The 18207-nt window shown below is 40.5% G+C and overlaps 1 protein-coding gene across 1 annotated transcript in view; it reads left to right on the forward strand.

Moving 5' to 3' along the window:
• Window positions 1-1660: 1660 nt before the first annotated feature.
• LOC125352376 (contactin-associated protein-like 3) overlaps window positions 1661-18207 on the forward strand; it is a 129201-nt gene continuing 112654 nt past the window's right edge. The window contains exons 1-2 of the mRNA XM_048347469.1: window positions 1661-1760; window positions 15659-15751. Coding sequence (XP_048203426.1) covers window positions 1661-1760; window positions 15659-15751 — 193 coding nt within the window. The remainder of the gene's footprint in view (window positions 1761-15658; window positions 15752-18207) is intronic.

The raw sequence follows: 18207 nt of genomic DNA on the forward strand, positions 1-18207 counted from the left end.
GAACTTTGTAGACAGAAAGCAGAATAAGGAGGGCTGCAGATGTGGCTCAGTGGTACAGATTTTGCTGAGCAAGTGCTGCAAGGCCCTGAGTTCAAACTTTAGTACCACTCAAAATAACATTGATAAAGAAAAGAAAGTAGAGAGAGGAAGTCTAGGAAGGGGTCATTGGGGACAAGGATACAGCACCCATGACCTCCTTCACCCAGGCCTCGGATCCTACTTTTCATCACCTCTCAATCATGCCACCAAGGGATGGATCCATTCATTAGGTTAGAACAACCCATGCTCTGATAATTTCTGAAACTGTCTTTGCAAACACCCAGAGAGCTGTGTTGACTAATCCACCAGGTGTGTCTCAAGCCAATCAAGTTCATGATCAAGACTAAGCATTGCATTGATGGGTGTCAGAATGCCATGAGAAATGAGACCTCATTTTAATGTGTTCCACAAGAATGTCAATCTATTTTTCTGAAAAAATAAGCGAAGTAATTAGACTTAGGTGACTCTGTGTGTGTGTGTGTGTGTGTGTGTGTGTGTGTGTGTGTGTGTGTGTGTGTGTGTGGTCCTGGGGCTTGAACTCAAGGCCTAGGTGCTGTCCCTGAGCTTTTTCCCCCCTTTTTGTTTGTTCAAGGATAGTGACTCTACCACTTGAGCTATAGCTCTACTCCTGGCTTTTTGGTAGTTAATTGGAGAGAAGAGTCTCAATGGCCTTTCCCAGCTTAGGTTGACTTCAAACTGTGATCCTCAGCTCTCAGCCTCCTGAGTAGCTAGGATTACAGGTGTGTGAGCCAGTCAAAAATATAGATGCACCACAGATCCACACAAACAAATGACCCACCAAACAAACAAAACTCTTCAGACAGATTGTGGCCTTGCACTGGGACAACCCTAGCTGGCTTCTGAGCTTCTTTGCAAGTCAGAGTTTCCATCAGAAGTGCAAGAATGGCACTGTGGTGTCTGCCTACAGATTTATTCTTGGTCCATCCTTCATTTATTTTTTATTTTTATTTTTAGAACCGAAGCCGAAAATGGATTTTTCCTGGATGCTTCTTGTGTTCAATGATCAGCAGAGTAATGACCGCCAGGCCTTTTTAACTTGCAGCCAGAGGCATGAGTCAGGCAATCTGTCGCCCGCGCCCCTGCTGGGAGGGGAGGGGGTAGAGAGAGGAGAGGGGCAGCTCCAAGTGTGTCGGGGTAGAAACAGATCGGCCGGTCGAGGAGGCGTGGGCGGGGGCTTCTGCCTCTTCCCAGATTGGCAGTTGTCACCTGCCACCTCCAAGGGGCGTGTGTGTGTTGGGGGGGGGGGGGGCGGAGACCCTCCGCGAACCTGTCACCTCCTGGCCCAGGTGGAAGTGGCTGTGCCCCAGGGACAAGCGCCGGGAGAAGGCTGGAGTGTGGGTTAGAAAGGAGGTGATGGTCGTGCTTCTAGGGGAGTCTGGAAGGGGATCAGGGGGTGTGTGAAGCTCAAGAAAAGACCGGGGCTTCTCCTCGGCTAGTGTGTGTGAGTCAGAAAGAGAGAGAAAAAGAGAGAGAGAGAGAGAGAGAAAGGGAGAGGAGGGAGGAGCGCAGGAGCCCAGGCAGGACACAGCCACTGAGCGCAGGAGCCAGGCGAGCAGCAGCCTCTCTCCCAGGATCTTCTGAGCGCCCAACCAAAGTGAGCATGGCCTCCGCCGCTGCCGCCAGAGCTTCCCTCCTCCTCCTCCTGCTGCTGCTGCGGCTGCTTACTCAATCTAGGAACCCAGGAGTAGCAGGAAATCCATGTAAGTGCGGTGAACGGGAGGAGTGGTGGTGGTGGTGGAGATGGTGGTGGAAACTTAAAGACTGGGCTCCTTAGAAAACTTAGTATTTTATCATGGGTGATATTTGGTTTTGGAATTGCAAAGTGGGCATCCTGAAAAAGACAAAAAAAAATTTAAATAAATCTCCCCCACCCACCCCCTTTAAATTGCAACCTAAAAAGAAAAAAACATTGTGATAGACTTGCCTCTTGTGGGGAAGACTCAAATAGATGATTCATATTTGACTTTTTATCTATAGATGTGACTATTCACGGGGAGAGAAGGTTTTCAGAAAAACTGAAAAAAGAATTTTATGGCAAGGGATTAGTCTGCAATATCTGTCATTGATTCTTCTCTTAGGATTATAATACTTTATAAGAATTAAGTCTATCAGGGAAATAACTGGCAGACATTACATCATACTGCATCAATGTAGTCATTAACTGCTTATAGTTTTTCAGAGCTGGACAGATTTGGGGTTAAGATAAAATTTAACTATGGGGCTCAAGTAAGGATTGAGTACTATAATCTAAATCTTAGAATCCAAATTTAATAACCTGCCTAAACTACGAAGAGAAAAAACCACTTGGACACTCCCTTGCCAAGGGCCTTCATTTCAATATGAAAAGACTAAAAAAGTTCATGCTTAAAGATAAACTTAGTCTCTCCAGTGATCTTCAAAGTGATTCTTCTCTGGAAGAAAATATTTTATGTTTTTCAGACTATGTCCTTGAGTGCCTTGTTTCTGATTGAGTAAGAATTTAAGAAGCTTTGATTTCTAAAATGGGCCATATTCACATATAGCTATTATATTCACAAGTAGTTCAATCCAATGCAATCCTATTTTTTTACATCGAAACATTAAAACAATTTTTTTCCCTTTGGTGCAGTCTTGGGGCTTGAACTCAGAGACTGGATGCTATCCCAGAGCCTGTTTGTGCTCAAAGCTAGCACTCTACCACAGCTCTACTTTCGGCTTTTTGGTGGTTAATTGGAGATAAGACTCTTATGAACTTTCCTGCTAGGGCTGGCTTTGAGCCCTGATTTTTTTAGATCTCAGCGTCCCGAATATCTAGGCATCTGGCTTAAAACATTTTTTTTTTTGGCTCAGATTAAATCTCTGTCTGAAAGACATTTTCCTTTCTTTATTAATTTGATCTAACAATGAGATTGGAATTTGTAAAATAACTTTTCTTGAATAAAAATTGCTTTCATTTTTCTGTTTACCTGTAGCCTTCTCTCCCTCTTCCTTCTCTCCCCTTCCCTGTCCTCTCCTCTTCTTCCTCTTCCTCCTCCTTACATCTTTTGTGAAATCAGTAGATAAAAGCTAGTATTCAGAAACTTAGAATACTGTGGTCACCAAAGGTAGCTTTTAGCATTTCCCAAAGCCATCCTTAGGAAGTTGGGCACAGCTAAATTCTTCCCCACCTCAAGTCTTAAGTGAGGATGCTGTTTGTTCAGTGGCCGTGCTCATCATATCTCTACCTGACACTTCATACTTACTCTTAAAAATGAGTTTCCCATCTTTTGGGTCATATATTGGAACCATATTTCTGACTGAAATTTTATTTGTTTTTGTGAGGAGGGTTTTGTCAAATAAAGCATGCATATTGAGATCAAATTAAATTCCTTGGGTCTTGTGCTGGGAACTTTGGCTTTTCTTCAATGAATACATGAAAGAGAAATGTGTTGAAAAGTAAGTTGATTGAACAGTTAGTCACCTGGTAGAATACAATCACAATAAAATAAGTCACTAGAGGTCACTCTTACTACTTCCTAAAAGGTTTCTAAAAGCCTTTCATTGAGGAAAACAAAGGTCTCTTTCTTGGTTCTTATCTATATTGCGCACGTGCGCGCACACGAACTGGGGCATGAACTCAGGGGCTCGGCGTTGTCCCTTAGCTTTTTTGCTCAAAGTTGGCATTCTACTATTTGAGCCATACCTTCAACTTCTGGCTTTTTGCAGTTAAAGTTTCTTTTATTTTCCTGACTGGGATGGCTACAGACCTAGATCCTCAATTCTCAGCCTCCTGAGTAGCAAGGACTACAGGAGCAAACCACAGATACCCAGCATGGTGAGTGCTGTTGGTGGAAGAGTAGGAGATATCTGAGAACTGAGTGGAACACCTGGACCAATGCTGAGAATGGGCTAACTACTAAACTTGTCTCTAGCCATCTCTGCTGGACACAATTTCAATGGTAGTTTTGTGAGATTTTTCATTCAGTTGAGGAATCTTTGTTATCATCAGATTCAACGCATTCTTTCATCATTACCTTTAAGATTGGATAATCTTTCCAGATACAAATATTTAACTAAAAAAATATTAAATGACCTGGATTACCAAGAAGACAGTCAGTAAGGACATTGACAAAAATCTGATGATGAAGGTGCTAGGACTTGCTCATGCAATTTACTGTGGGTTTTTTCAGAAGTGAACTTCCATCATCCTGAAATGGACTGCTAAGAAGAGCAAGCTAAACGTGACATTCAAGGATTCTATGCTTGTTGATCTGATAAACAGGGAAATTTTAGATTAGGAGTCTACTTGAAGGAAAATATTTTTTTATCTTTAATGTGCATGGGCTGCTTCCCTTTTCCCTCTCTTTGCTTCCTCTCTTTTCCCCTCCCCTCCCTTCATCATCTTCTCTCTTCTCCTCCCCTTATCTTCTCTTTCCTTCCCTTCTCTCTCTCCCCTCCTCTCCTCTTCTCACTTTTCTGAAGATGACATGTCTAAGTTAAGCTATATTTTGTTTGCATTTTAGGCTAGTTCCTGAGCATCTAAAAGCACTAAACTAGTCTGGATTTTCTTTCTGAGCTCATGCATGGCATGGAAGTGGTTCTAACATTTTGAAGCGCCTCCATTCCCTGTTAGAGTTTTACAGTTTCTTTGTGTTGTTGCATCTCTTGTTGGTTCCCTCACTTGTCACCAGAGAACATGAGCAAACACTTGAGTGTATCTCTTCATGGCCCAGCCATCCCCACACTGCTATCATTTCTTGCTGTACTAGAGCAACCTGGCGGAAAGAATAGCACCGTGTGCCTTGCTTAGGTCAGTCAAAATTGGTGCCTAACCCCGAGTCTGATTATTCCAATAACCTATCTCAGAGTTCTTTCTGTCCTGTCCCTGAATGAAAGGTCACTTGGCCCTTGAAAGTTATAAGAAGAATAAAAAGAACACTCTCATTATTTTGACCCCAAGGTTGCATAATTAAGTAGTGGGGCAGATTTTACAGAGAGGCCCATACTTGGTGAAAATGTAAAGCAACAGCCTTTAATGTGACTTTTACTTGTTTTCACTTAGTTTGTTGTTTTGAGAAAGGATCTTGCTGTGTATTCTAGGCAGGTCTTTAACTCATAATCCTCCTGTTTCAGTCTCTTGAGTGCTGGAATGAAAGGCATGCACTACTACACCAGGCTTTTAATGTAACTTTTCAGTGGATTAATTTATTCATTGCCTAGCTAAAAATACTTTAACATTTAGATCATTCCTTGTGTTTTTTCCCCCCAAATAGTTGTTTTCCAATTTCACCAGCCCAAAGGGAAAAACCTACCATAGACTATTTGGTTTAGCAAGGAAATTCATTTTATGATGTGATATGGTGTATATGGCAGGAAAATTGCTTCCTATGGTACGGGAATAATTATTTTAGCAGATGCTTCAATTTAGACCTTTTAATAATGCCATTAAAAAAAGAAGAAATTACAGATGACTAACAGACTCTTCATTTAATGTCAAATGGTACTTGATTAAAAACATAGTGTATATTACCTTTATTCATTTCCTCTAAACTATAGAAATTTCTCAGAGCATACACAGTAGCTCATAGAATCAAATTAAAAAAATTAGTGTGATCATGAATTTAGGCAGGATGACTTGCAGCTTCTTCTCTTCTTCTTTCTATTTCTTTTCTTTTTTTTTTTTTTTTTGCCAGTCCTGGGCCTTGGACTCAGGGCCTGAGCACCTTCCCTGGCTTCTTCCCGCTCAAGGCTAGCACTCTGCCACCTGAGCCACAGCGCCTCTTCTGGCCGTTTTCCATATATGTGGTGCTGGGGAATCGAACCGAGAGCTTCATGTGTAGGAGGCAAGCACTCTTGCCACTAGGCCATATTCCCAGCCCTCTTTCTATTTCTTGAACAATTCAGACACACAGCCATTCAGTGGGGTTTCTTGGGTAGCCAACCACTCACTCTGGGTGGCTTAGAGTCAGGACCTGGAGTTTAGACACCTGGCACAAGGCACTCACAGTGTGGCTAGCTCTCATCAGAATTTGGGGCACACAGAGAGGCATTCCAGACCAAAGCAGGCTGAGAAATCACTAAATACTAATGTATTATGCCTAATTCTGGATTGAATACTTAGCTTTCACAAAGGACATGATTGGGACCTAGTGAAAGTTAGTACCCATGACACCGTGTTGGTCTTATTATGGTTATGAAAGAGAATATCTTTGTGGAGGAAATGCATATAGAGGAATCTAGGAATGATGGAATTTATTAACATAGTTTTCCTATCTGCTTTGCAAATTGGAGATTACTTGAAAGTGACAAAATTCTTTTTTTGAAATGATTCAAAAATCATTAAAATATAGTATCAAATAGAAAATATTTGTGGGCTGTTACAAAACTATTTTTTTCCATGTGTGCATATATTCTTGCACTAATGGGAACAGCGGTAGGCACTAGGGAACAGGTCCAGAGTTAATTAAGAAAGCCCTTGAGCCTATGAAATTTCATAACACAGCTTGTTACAGAGCCTGAAATTTGCAAAGTTTGCTAAATCTTGGAAAAGGTCTTGGTTTCCCCAAGAGAATGGGATATGGGTGACATTTGAAGATAGTACGAATTTAATTCTTTCTATTCCTGTTGTCCATTAGTAGCTACAGGAATCTACATAATTTTCTACAACTGAAATGCAGCTATAAACACGTCACACCAATTTTTAGATATCATAAATAATCGTTTGATTATCACTTACTATTCCTCACATATAATAATAATAATAAGCACAGATACTTAATAATAAACCCGGGGCTCTCAAAGATTTGTTTCAGTGGCATAATGAGTTGTGTTGAATTAACTCTATTTTTACTTGTTTTTCTTGTAAGCAACACATTTAATTGGTGAGAAGACTGATTATATGTGTTGGGTAATAATTCTTCGTGGGTCTCTAATGCTTCTTCACACTTAGCAAGCAAGCAAGGCATGTGATACTTGCTGCCTGGAGAAAAATTTCCATTTCCCAAACCTGGGGGGGGGTGGGGGGAGTCTTCTCTTTTACTGCAACCCAGTGTGTGTGTGTGTGGACATCCACATGGATCTAGCCATGTTTTCCCTAGAGGACTTTTAGGCGAGGAAATTGATGTCAAGAGGCGAATGAGCATTGTGCTGGCTCTGCTGAGCAATAAAGTCCTTTGCTTTAACTTCGAGGTCAGGCTAAGTTATTAGCTTGTGAGTAGCATATTATACCCTGAGCAGTTCTTGAGGATGTGCTTGTCTGTGATTATTGTGTCCTTTATGGATATAATTGTAACATGAAACAGAAATCTGTGAGAAGATACTACCTGTATATTAGTACAAAGTTTGTATACAAGTGATAATGTTTGATAAATCATGGTTAGTGTTTTCACGTACTTTTTTTCTTAATCCCTTAGTACAGTTGAGCCTGTGGTACACATTTCCTCATTAGTATTCCATATATACATATGTACATATACATATACATATACATATGAGAGAGAGCAGCACTGGGATTTGAACTCAGGCTTTCTACTTGCTAGGCTAGGCAGGCACTGTGTCATCTGAATGACAACTTCTGCTACTCTATTCTTGCAGATGCAGGATTGCTCTAAGAAAATTCGTCTTACTGGTTACTAGGTAGATGATTAAGTGTGTCTGTTGTATGTGCTATGTGCTGTGGGTCTGTGTGTATGTTGCATGTGGGGTGTGTGTGTGTGTGTGTGTGTGTGTGTGTGTGTGTGTGTCCTTTTCCTCTCTTTGGCTCCCTGGAGGCCTCTATTTCTGCCCTATCTCTGTTTCCTCCTGTATGTTAGGCCATATTTTAAAATGTCACTCATCTTCCATTCTGAAAAGCTTGTTACCAGACTTTCCCCAGAAATCTGAGTCTAAGATGCTGGGATGTGCAGGTTGTCTTGTTTGGAAAGTGTAACAGAGACATGGGGACTGGAAAGAGGACAGTGGAGAAGGAAAAAGCCAATAAAGGGAAAGGAAGGAATGCCTCTCAGCAGGCTGTGGAAGCTTCAGGGAGACTGAACATTGTATTTCTGAACTGCCTTCCTAGAAATGGAGGAGAATCACTCACCCCCTTCCTATCCTGTGATAAACTGTGCCACTCTGGAGGCTCGTCTGTTCACTCTCTGGTGAGGAATGTTGAGTTAAATGCTATTGGAAATCTCCTGGAATCTCAAGACATCTAAGATGCCAGGAGAGTCCGGGGGCGGGGCGGGGAGAATGGAGAGGGTAGAGAGAGAAGAAGAGGGTCTTGCTTCACTGGAAGTTGCTATTAAGTTACTACTGATGACCTGGGTAGGATAGTGTAGCAGCAAGCAAAACTAGCTGGTTGTCAGTGACTCACGCCTGTCATCCTAGCTACTCAGGAGGCTGAGGTTGGAGGACAGGTTCGAAGCCAGCTGGGATGGGAAAGCCCGTGAGGCTTTTATCTCCAGATAAGAACTACCAGAAAATTGTAAGTGGAGCTGGGGCCCAAGAAGTAGAGGCCTAGCCTTGAGCAAGAAACTCAGGGGCAGCACTGAGGCCCTGAGTTCAAGCTCTAGGACCAGCATACACACACACACACACACACACACACACACACACACACACACAAGAGAGAGGGAGTGTATGAAATAACATGGTACAGTGTGGATTATAATCCTGATGTATTTGTGAATCTATGTATTTATTCAATTTTAGTCCATTGATATTTTGAAAGCAAGCTTTACCTTCATGCTACAGGTCTTTGTTAAGTTTTTTCCCCTAGTACTAATTTTAAGTGCTAGGAAAAGCAAATCAGTATTGTCATATCCCACCTCTTAATCTTTCTCTGTGTTGTAATTCCCTTCTTTCACCCTATACCAATTCAGTCTTACTTCAGCCAGAAATGGAATTTTTTTTCCTGTCACTGTATCTTTGCATATTTTGTTAGAATTTTTTTTTTCTGAAACACCCAATCACACTTTAATCTCTTTGCTTAACGGCAACTCCACAGTTCCTTGGTGGTCTTGGTTACTTCAGTAAGAAGATTGAATTGCAAGTGTGTGTGTGTGTGTGTGTGTATGCATATTCATTCCTGTGGTTTGAACTCAGAGCCTGAGCACTGTCCCTGAACTTTTCTGTTCAAGGCTACTAGTGTTTTACCACTGGGACCACAGCTTTACTTCAGGCTTTTTTGGTAGTTAATTGGAGACAAGAGTCTCATGGACTTCTCTGCCTGTACTGTCTTTGAACTGGGATCCTTAGATCTCAACTTACTGAATAGTTAGGATTACTGGTGCCTGGCTAGAGATTTCTATTTTCCCCTTTGTCTTTATGAGTTTTAAAAAATGCTCCTGCACCTTCTTTGGTCTTGCTCTTCTTATAAGTATACATTTAGAAGTTTTATCAACTCGTGTGTGTGTGTGTGTGTGTGTGTGTGTTTGCTGGTAGTGGGACTTGACTTCAGGGTCTGCACACTGTTGCTGAGGTTTTTTGCTCAAGGCTGGCATTCTAACACTAGAGCCACAGCTCCATTCCTGCTTTCATGGTGATTAATTGGAGATAAGAGTCTTGTGGACTTTTCTGCTCTGCCTGGCTCTTCCTCCTGAGTAGCTAGGATTACAGGTGTGAGCTATCAGTGCCAGGCGATTTCTGTAACTCTTAGTGGCTTGGTCTTCAGTTTCTTTCACTTTCTCTCACCTTTGTTAGATGGTACTTTTGCTTCTTTTTTTAAAAAAATTAATTTTTTATTGTTAATATGAAGGTGATGTACAGAAGGGTTACAGTTACATAAGTCAGGTAAACAGTACATTTTTTGACAATGTCACCCCTTCCCTCACTCTCAGTTTTCCCCTCCCACCCCACCCACAAGTTGTACAGTTCATTTTCAACATAGTGTCCAGTGAGTATCACTGCTGCGTTTGTTTACCCTTTGTCCCTACATTTCAGTGCCCTCCCAAAGATAGATAAACAAACAAGACAAAAAGAAAAGAAAATGTGGGGCTGGGGATATAGCCTAGTGGCAAGAGTGCCTGCCTCGGATACATGAGGCCCTAGGTTCGATTCCCCAGCACCACATATACAGAAAACGGCCAGAAGCGGCGCTGTGACTCAAGTGGCAGAGTGCTAGCCTTGAGCGGGAAGAAGCCAGGGACAGTGCTCAGGCCCTGAGTCCAAGGCCCAGGACTGGCCAAAAAAAAAAAAAAAAAGAAAAGAAAATGAAAACAAGATGTGTTTGCTTCTTTTTCCCACGTCTCCCTCCCTTCCTTATTGGAGTTTTTCCTCTGGATTTTCCACCCCCAGGATTTCAGATTAAATGAACAGCGTTCCTTTCATTCATGACTATGAATATATGTTGCCTATTGTGAAGTCTTCAATATTAGGTGACATTTCCTGTTGGATACCTGGATGTTATCTTTTCAGATCAGAACACTGAAATTTACTTTTCCTTTAAACATCATACTCCTTGAAACAATAGAGTTGGAATTCACGTGCAGAACACATTCCTATGGTTTTATGTCTACTGTTTTCCTAGAGCTCTGAAATCATCCTTCTGAGGTCTGAAATATTTGTCTGCTGTCAGGATTTCCTGTCTGGCACAGTAAATTCTGATGTTATTTTGGTTGTTTTCTCAAAGACTTTTGACATTTCTCCTTTAATAATCATAGTAAAGTCAAGTGTAGACTAGCAAACACGGTGTGATACTTTGTAAGTTTATTGCTTTAGGCTGAAAAAAATGGCTGATGTCAATCTTGCTCCTACGGATAGTCTTAAAGGTACTGTTTGGAAAATATCTGTTAAATTCAACACCATGGCCTATGAGATTGCAGCATCTGTTACAAGATTGTACAGACTAGATGCAGTCTACTTTCCCTTGGCAGTAAGTTCCTGAGAAGACCAAACTCCTCATGAGTTATATTTTGATTCAGACTCTAATCTTGTCATCTCAGAGATATATAGAATGTATTGTTTGCTATTTATGAAAAGCTCACCTTTATTTTTATTTTAATTATTTTCCTATGGCTATACTTATGATAATAATTATAATTTATAATCTCTTCTAATTAGTTACTATTTTAATTCTGCCACCAATTTTATTGTGTTTTTTTCTGTTTCATGCCAAGTATCTTTACAGAAATTCATTACACTGTTGTTTTCCTCTTTTTCTATTCAACAGTAAATCTCACAAAAATGTATTTATCTTATTTTCACATCATATACATTAGCCAAAACATTTACCATTAAAAATTGGTTTTAAGTTTATCCAAATAATAAAATATAACTACATAGTAAGATATCTATGTATATATTTTATTTATTTATAGTTACTAATACTGAAACTGGTTTGAACTCAGGGCATCATGATATAGGTGTGTGTGTGTGTGTGTGTGTGTGTGTGTGTGTGTGTTTGTTGTATTGTTTGGTATTTGGGCTTGAACTCAGGGCCTGGATACTGTTTCTTTCTTTCTTTTTTTTTTTTTTTTTAAGCTGGCATTCTACCATTTGAGACATAGCTCTACTTCTAGCTTTTTGGAGATTAGAATCTCACAGACTTTTCTGCCCTGGGCTTGGCTTTGTGATCTTAGCCTTCAGAATAGCTAAGATTATAGACATGAGCAATGGGGATTGGTATATGGTTTTATTATTGTTATTATTTTTTAAAATGGAAAAGCCCAAGGTCATTTTCCTTGCATCTGCATCCTGTCTGTGGGTCAGGTGCTGGGTTGGGTTTTACACAATACCCTGCTTCATGTTTCCCCTCAGCTATTATTTTCTCCAACATTGTTTTCTACCCTGTTTCTCCATTTAACCACGTGTCTAAACAGTTCTTCCATTTATTTTTTAAAATGACTATAGAGTAGATCATCAAATTAATGTGCTTAAATTGATGATGCTATACATTATGTAATTATTTCCTTTGCAGTTCTGGTTAGAATAAATTTGGTGTTTATGTGTCCTTAGCAGTTTTCAGCTGACCAGATGTGTGGAACGTATTGAAGCTTGCCTGTGGACTTAGTGTACGTTGCCTAATCAAGATGGTCTCAGGACCTCAATGTCTCAGAACATTTGCCTGTTTTATTTTGATTTTTTTTGGAATGAAAATGATTTTTGTCCATCCAGTGATAACAAAGAGCAACTATTTATTGAATTCTTTAATAGTAGGCTGTGTCAGTATTAAATCTAATGTATTTATTTGGGTGGAGTGGCACATACCTATAATAATTCTAGTTCTTGGGAGGCTGAGGTGGGTCTGTGCTATATAACAAGATCTTATCTCAAAAATTGATGACTCTATATGTCATTGCACATCATACATATTTTGTTACATATTTATTAAAACATCACATCAAGGGCTGGGAATATGGCCTAGTGGCAAGAGTGCTTGCCTCGTATACATGAGGCCCTGGGTTCAATTCCTCAGCACCACATATACAGAAAATGGCCAGAAGTGGCGCTGTGGCTCAAGTGGCAGAGTGCTAGCCTTGAGCAAAAAGAAGCCAGGGACAGTGCTCAGGCCCTGAGTTCACGGCCTAGGACTGACCAAAAACAAAACAAAACAAAACAAAACAAATCACATCATACCACATAAATTAATATAGCCATGACTTGTCATTCAAAAACGTTTTTTAAGTTTAGTATAACTATGAAGCTAGTATTTATTTGTATGAAGCCTATAAACTAAATTTTGAATGGCTCAATATTACATTAAAAAAATGGTTCCTTGTTCAAATCTTTCATAGGCAGCATGGTCCAAACCAGCCAGCATGCACAGGTGAAGGTAAGAGGACAAGAGGTGGGTGACCCCAGACAAGGGTCCAGGGACAAGTCAAGTCTGCAGAGTGGGGGTGAAGAGGCCTCCAGGAGGGTGAGGGACATCATCAAGACCACATCAACAAGTCTAGGGGAATATGGGCTAAGTCCATTCTGGCCTACATACCTCTTCAAGATGGTAACTGGAGATATGATGCTGAGGGTGGTAAATGGGATTCCCTAGAGATTCATCTCTACTTCTCTCTTAAGCATAGTTGAATCCTTAGCTAATGTACTACGCCTATTCCACATATTGACAAATATGTGTGTATATATTTACAAATATGTACATATATGTATATAATATGCACATCCTTATTATAAATATAAGTATATGTACATATAAATATGATCTTTTGTTTGTTTGTTTTGAGGCAGGATTTTTTTTTTTGTTGTTAGCAAGTCCTGGGCCTTGGACTCAGGGCCTGAGCACTGTCCCTGACCTCTTTTTGCTCAAGGCTAGCACTCTGCCACCTGAGCCACAGCGCCATCTGGCCGTTTTCTATATATGTGATGCTGGGGAATCAAACTGATAGCTTCCTGTATAGGAGGCAAGCACTCTTGCCACTAGGCCATATTCCCAGCCCTGAGGCAGGATCTTGTTATGCAGCTCAGATGGCCCAAAACTTACTATGTAGCCCCAACTTGTCTGTACCTCCCAAACCTTATGTCTCAACCTCCTGAAGGCTGGATTTACTGCAGTTTACTAATATTTTCTTCTTAAAATCTATTCATTTTGATAGGAATACAGTTGAGTCAACCTGTTCAGTCCCTGAGGCTTATAAAGGATGTTTACTATTGCTTAATAAGTATAAAATAACCCCAGAAGTGTTTGTGCCTATAATTCTAGGGACTCAGGAGGCTGACTGAGATCCATTGATCACAGTTTGTAGCCTAAGAAGATATGTGGGAGAGACTTTTCTCTCTAGTTAAGTAGCAAAAATCTGCAACTGGGAATATAGCTTAAATGGTAGAGACTCAGTCAAGAACAAAAAAAGCTGAGTGAAAGCTTGAGACCCTCGTAAAAGTGCCCCTCCTCCATTGCCTTTTTTTTTTTTTACTGGTTCTGGGCTTGAATTCAAGGCCTGGGCACTATCCCTGAGCTTCTTTGTGCTTAAGACTAGTGCTCTACCGCTTGAATCACAGCACCACTTCTGGCTTTTTCTGAGTAGTTTCTTAGAGATAAGACTCTCACAGACTTTCCTGACCAGGGTAGCTTTGAACCATGATCTTCAGATCTCAGCCTCCTGATGTAGCTAGGATTACACAAGTGAGCCACTGGTGCCTGGAATTTTTAAAAATGCTAATATTCAATCATGATATTCTAGCAGAATAATAACAAAGTATAATTGGTTGGCAATGAATTCCTACCTTTGAGTGGGAAGGAAAAACGTTAAATAACGCACATCCGTGTAACTGTGTATTAAGACCTTAGAACCATTGGTTTGAGCCAGGTGCAACAACATACAAAGAGACTTAACCAAACTTCCAGATAAAGTAAATGTGGTTCCGGCCTCTTCCCTCCAAATTACAGAGGCTATTGTTTACAGAGTTCGAAATGTTAGGGAAAGAACAGGAAGGAGACATAGGTACCAAGTATGTTCTTTTATTTGATTTAAATTTATTGCCTTTCTAAAGAGCATATTTCTTGAAGCCTGGACTTAGAAATTACAAGTTGAGTCCTTGGCAAACACAAGTTATTGACTCTTGAATTCTCCAAAGGCGAAATTGAAATTTTCAATAAGTTTGTTTCCAGCTCCCCTTTATAGTCTCAAACATTCATAATGTTTGAAATTACCTGAAATCAAGGAACACATAGCTGGGAGATTAATTAATCAAATTAATTGAGAAACAAAGTCAAGGAAAAACAGGGACATCACTACAGAGTTTTATGACATTCTTTTGAGATTACTTTAGAGATACAAATCTTAGCTGTCTCCAGGGATCTTTTTTTTTTTTTTTTTTTTGCCAGTCCTGGGCCTTGGACTCAGGGCCTGAGCACTGTCTGTGGCTTCTTTTTGCTCAAGGCTAGCTAGCACTCTGCCACTTGAGCCACAGTGCCACTTCTGGCCATTTTCTATATATGTGGTGCTGAGGAATCAAACAGAGAGCTTCATGTATAAAAGGTAAGCACTCTTGCCACTAGGCCATATTCCCAGTCTGGGATCTTGTTTTTGAACTTGAATAAAAAAAATTCAGTCGGGCTGGGAATGTGGCTTAGTGGTAGAGTGCTTGCATGAAGCCCTGGGTTTGACTACTCAGTACCATATAAACAGAAAAATCTGGAAGTGAAGCTGTGGCTCCAGTGGTAGAGTGCTAGCCTTGAGCAAAAAGATGCTTAGGGACAGTACCCAGGCCCTGAGTTCAAGCCCCAGAACTGGCAAAAAAAAATCAACTAATAAATAAGAAAGAATAAGTTTAAATTTACTGATTAATGATAATTTTGTTTATTTTTTATTAGTAAATGTCCAGTAGACGTTAACTGAGCATATACCAGTTTTTAGAGTGCATGCTATGTATATAATACAGTCCTGTAAAACTTGTATTGTGGTTTTAAAGAGCTCCTGATTCCACAGGAGGATCTGCATATGGTGGCTAGAAATGAGAAGCATACTGCTAGTATGACAACATACATTTGGTTGTAAGTACAATTAGACCTTCAAAACATAGAAGACCCCAATGTGACTGATAGGCAGGCCAGGTATAGCCAGGTCTTCCTCAAGCCTAACTTGCTCGAATACATGAAGGAATGTCTAAGAGACGAGGGTGAATTGTAAAAGAGGGTGACATTGATTGAATGCATTGTACTCACAAACTGATACCTGGAGTTGAAGCCCCTTTATACATCTACTTAAAGACAATAACAATAACCAAAGAAATATCCAGCAGCTTAAAGGGAATGCCGGTCAAAACGACACTGAGATTCTGTGTCAGCAGTACAATCATCAAGGTAACAAAAAGCAAATGCTGGGGCTGGGAATATGGCCTAGTGGCAAGAGTGCTTGCCTCCTATACATGAAGCCCTGGGTTCAATTCCCCAGCACCACATATACAGAAAATGGCCAGAAGTGGCGCTGTGGCTCAAGAGGTAGAGTGCTAGCAAAAGAAGCCAGGGAGAGTGCTCAGGCCCTGAGTTCAAGCCCCAGGACTGGCAAAAAAAAAAAAAAAAAGCAAATGCTGGCCAGGATTTGGGGAGTAGGGAGGGGAAGGAGACATCATATACTATTCAAAGACACCTACATGTTGTGAGTCAGTTATGTCAGAAATACTGACATTGTGACTTTCCATTGGCTAACAAATTCACAATCAATGTCAATTTCACTGGCATTAATATTGACCAAGTACTACCTCTGTTACTTGATAGTTTCAGCCATCGACAACATGGGTTCTGATCTTAATGACTAACATTCACTCTCAGATCACACATTGCACTGCACAGAGCTCTGAGGGCTGTGCTGAAGGCACTGGTGGAGAGCTGGCCCAGAAAATGTCTCTGAAGGGTACCAGATGAGAAGTCTTATGAACCACAGGTGTACAACTGTTCCAGGCACAGAGCTGTCAAATGCAAACCTGGGTGGCAGGCCATTTCCAGTGTTACTTTGAAGTGGGTGGTGACAGAGGAAATTGTGCTGGAATTAGAGTTTGGAAATAGAGACAGTGAGCCTTTGTGTTGGCGATTTTCCTGATCGGTGACTTGGTAATGGCATGTGTGTGCCTGTCACATATCAGTTTTAGGGTACTCTTTTTGTAGTCCCAGATGAGGGAGTTACAGTTGATACGATCGATAAATTCATGTGTCTGGGGTTCCTATGTGATGTCATATGTTTGCCAATGTGATTGTTTATTGGTACAAATTATTTATCAGTTTGTGCCTTATGGGGTGGGGACAGATGGTAGTTGTTTACATATTAATAAGATGTAGAGTCGTTCTGTTTTGGCACTTATACTCTAAATGGAGTAGCTTAGGCGAAAACTACTGCTGTAGACAATACAGTGGGAGAAGGTTAGGTCCAACCTTAAAGCTACTGTTTTATACATTACAGAGTAACCAAGAATAGGCTCAGTAAGTTCTCAGTAAAATAGTGCAGCCACTATGGAAATCAGTGGACAGCTTCCTCAATAAATAAACAAACAAACAAACCCTAAAATTGATCTATCTTATGATCCAGCCATATCACTCTTGGGCACATATCCAAAGGAATGTCTATCAGCATACAAGAGCTATACCTGCACATCCATGTGGCTTGTGGCTCTGTTCACAATAGCCAAGTTGTGCGATCAGCCACGGTGCCTAACAACAAATGAGTGGATGACTATGGTACGTATACTTACACATACCATAGAGTACTACTAAGTTACAAAGAAAATGGAATGATGTAATTTTCAGAAAAATGGATGAAACTGGAGATCATCATGTTGAATGACATAAGCCAAGCTCAACAGGCTAAATAGTGTAAACTTTCACTTCCTTGTTTATTTTAGATCTAAAATGATGATGGTAGAGATGTTGATATGGGGCGCATAAGTGTTTTAGGAGAGTAAATGGCAGGGAAGGATACTGAGGGGTGAAGAGGAGGGCAGTATGTTACACACTTATATATAAAGACAAGCACCTTCATATTACAAATGCATATTAACTTGAAAATAAATAAAAAATCCAAATAAATAAGAAGCACAAAGGCAAAACTTTAAAATGCCATTTTTGGAGGTAGGGAAAGATAATTTCTTCAATGAGTTAAGAGATTATTTATCTATTTTTTTCCTCAGCCCATTAGTATATTTGTTCAATTCTCAGGAATTCTCACTGCTAATGGATGCTGAGGTTTATGCTAGGGAAATGAAAAAGCTCCACTGGGGTCCTGCGTGTGAGGGGAACATGGAAGGAAACCCAGAAGAGAGCAAATTTCTAGGGTCAGCACTGCCTCTTTCCATGGTTGGCTTTCTGTGGCACTGGTGGCTCATACCTGTAATCCTAGCCACTCAAGAGTCTGAGATCTGAAGACCATGGTTCCAAGCCCAGGCAGGAAAGTCTGTAAGATTCTTACCTCCAGTTAACTACCAGAAAACCAGAGGTAGAGTTGTGGCTCAAAGTGGTAGAGCCTTGGGCAAAATATACAAGGATACAAAATATACAAGGATAGTGAGTAGGCCCTGAGTTCAAGCTGCATGACTGAAAAAAAAATTAAAAAAAGAAAATAGTGGATACTCCTCTCGCCAAGTGTGTTAAATGTTGTTTCTTGGCTAGATAATACTATCTATGTGTCAAAATCACAACTCCACATGTCCGACTCATGCCAATGGAACATTGTCACCTCTAGGTAGAAATATGTAGGTATGTCAAATATTTGTATCTTTTAATTTAATTTTATTGTCAAGGTGATGTACAGAGGGGTTACAGTTATATAT

The sequence above is a fragment of the Perognathus longimembris genome, chromosome 1, assembly GCF_023159225.1.
Source record: "Perognathus longimembris pacificus isolate PPM17 chromosome 1, ASM2315922v1, whole genome shotgun sequence".
Lineage (NCBI taxonomy): Eukaryota > Metazoa > Chordata > Mammalia > Rodentia > Heteromyidae > Perognathus > Perognathus longimembris.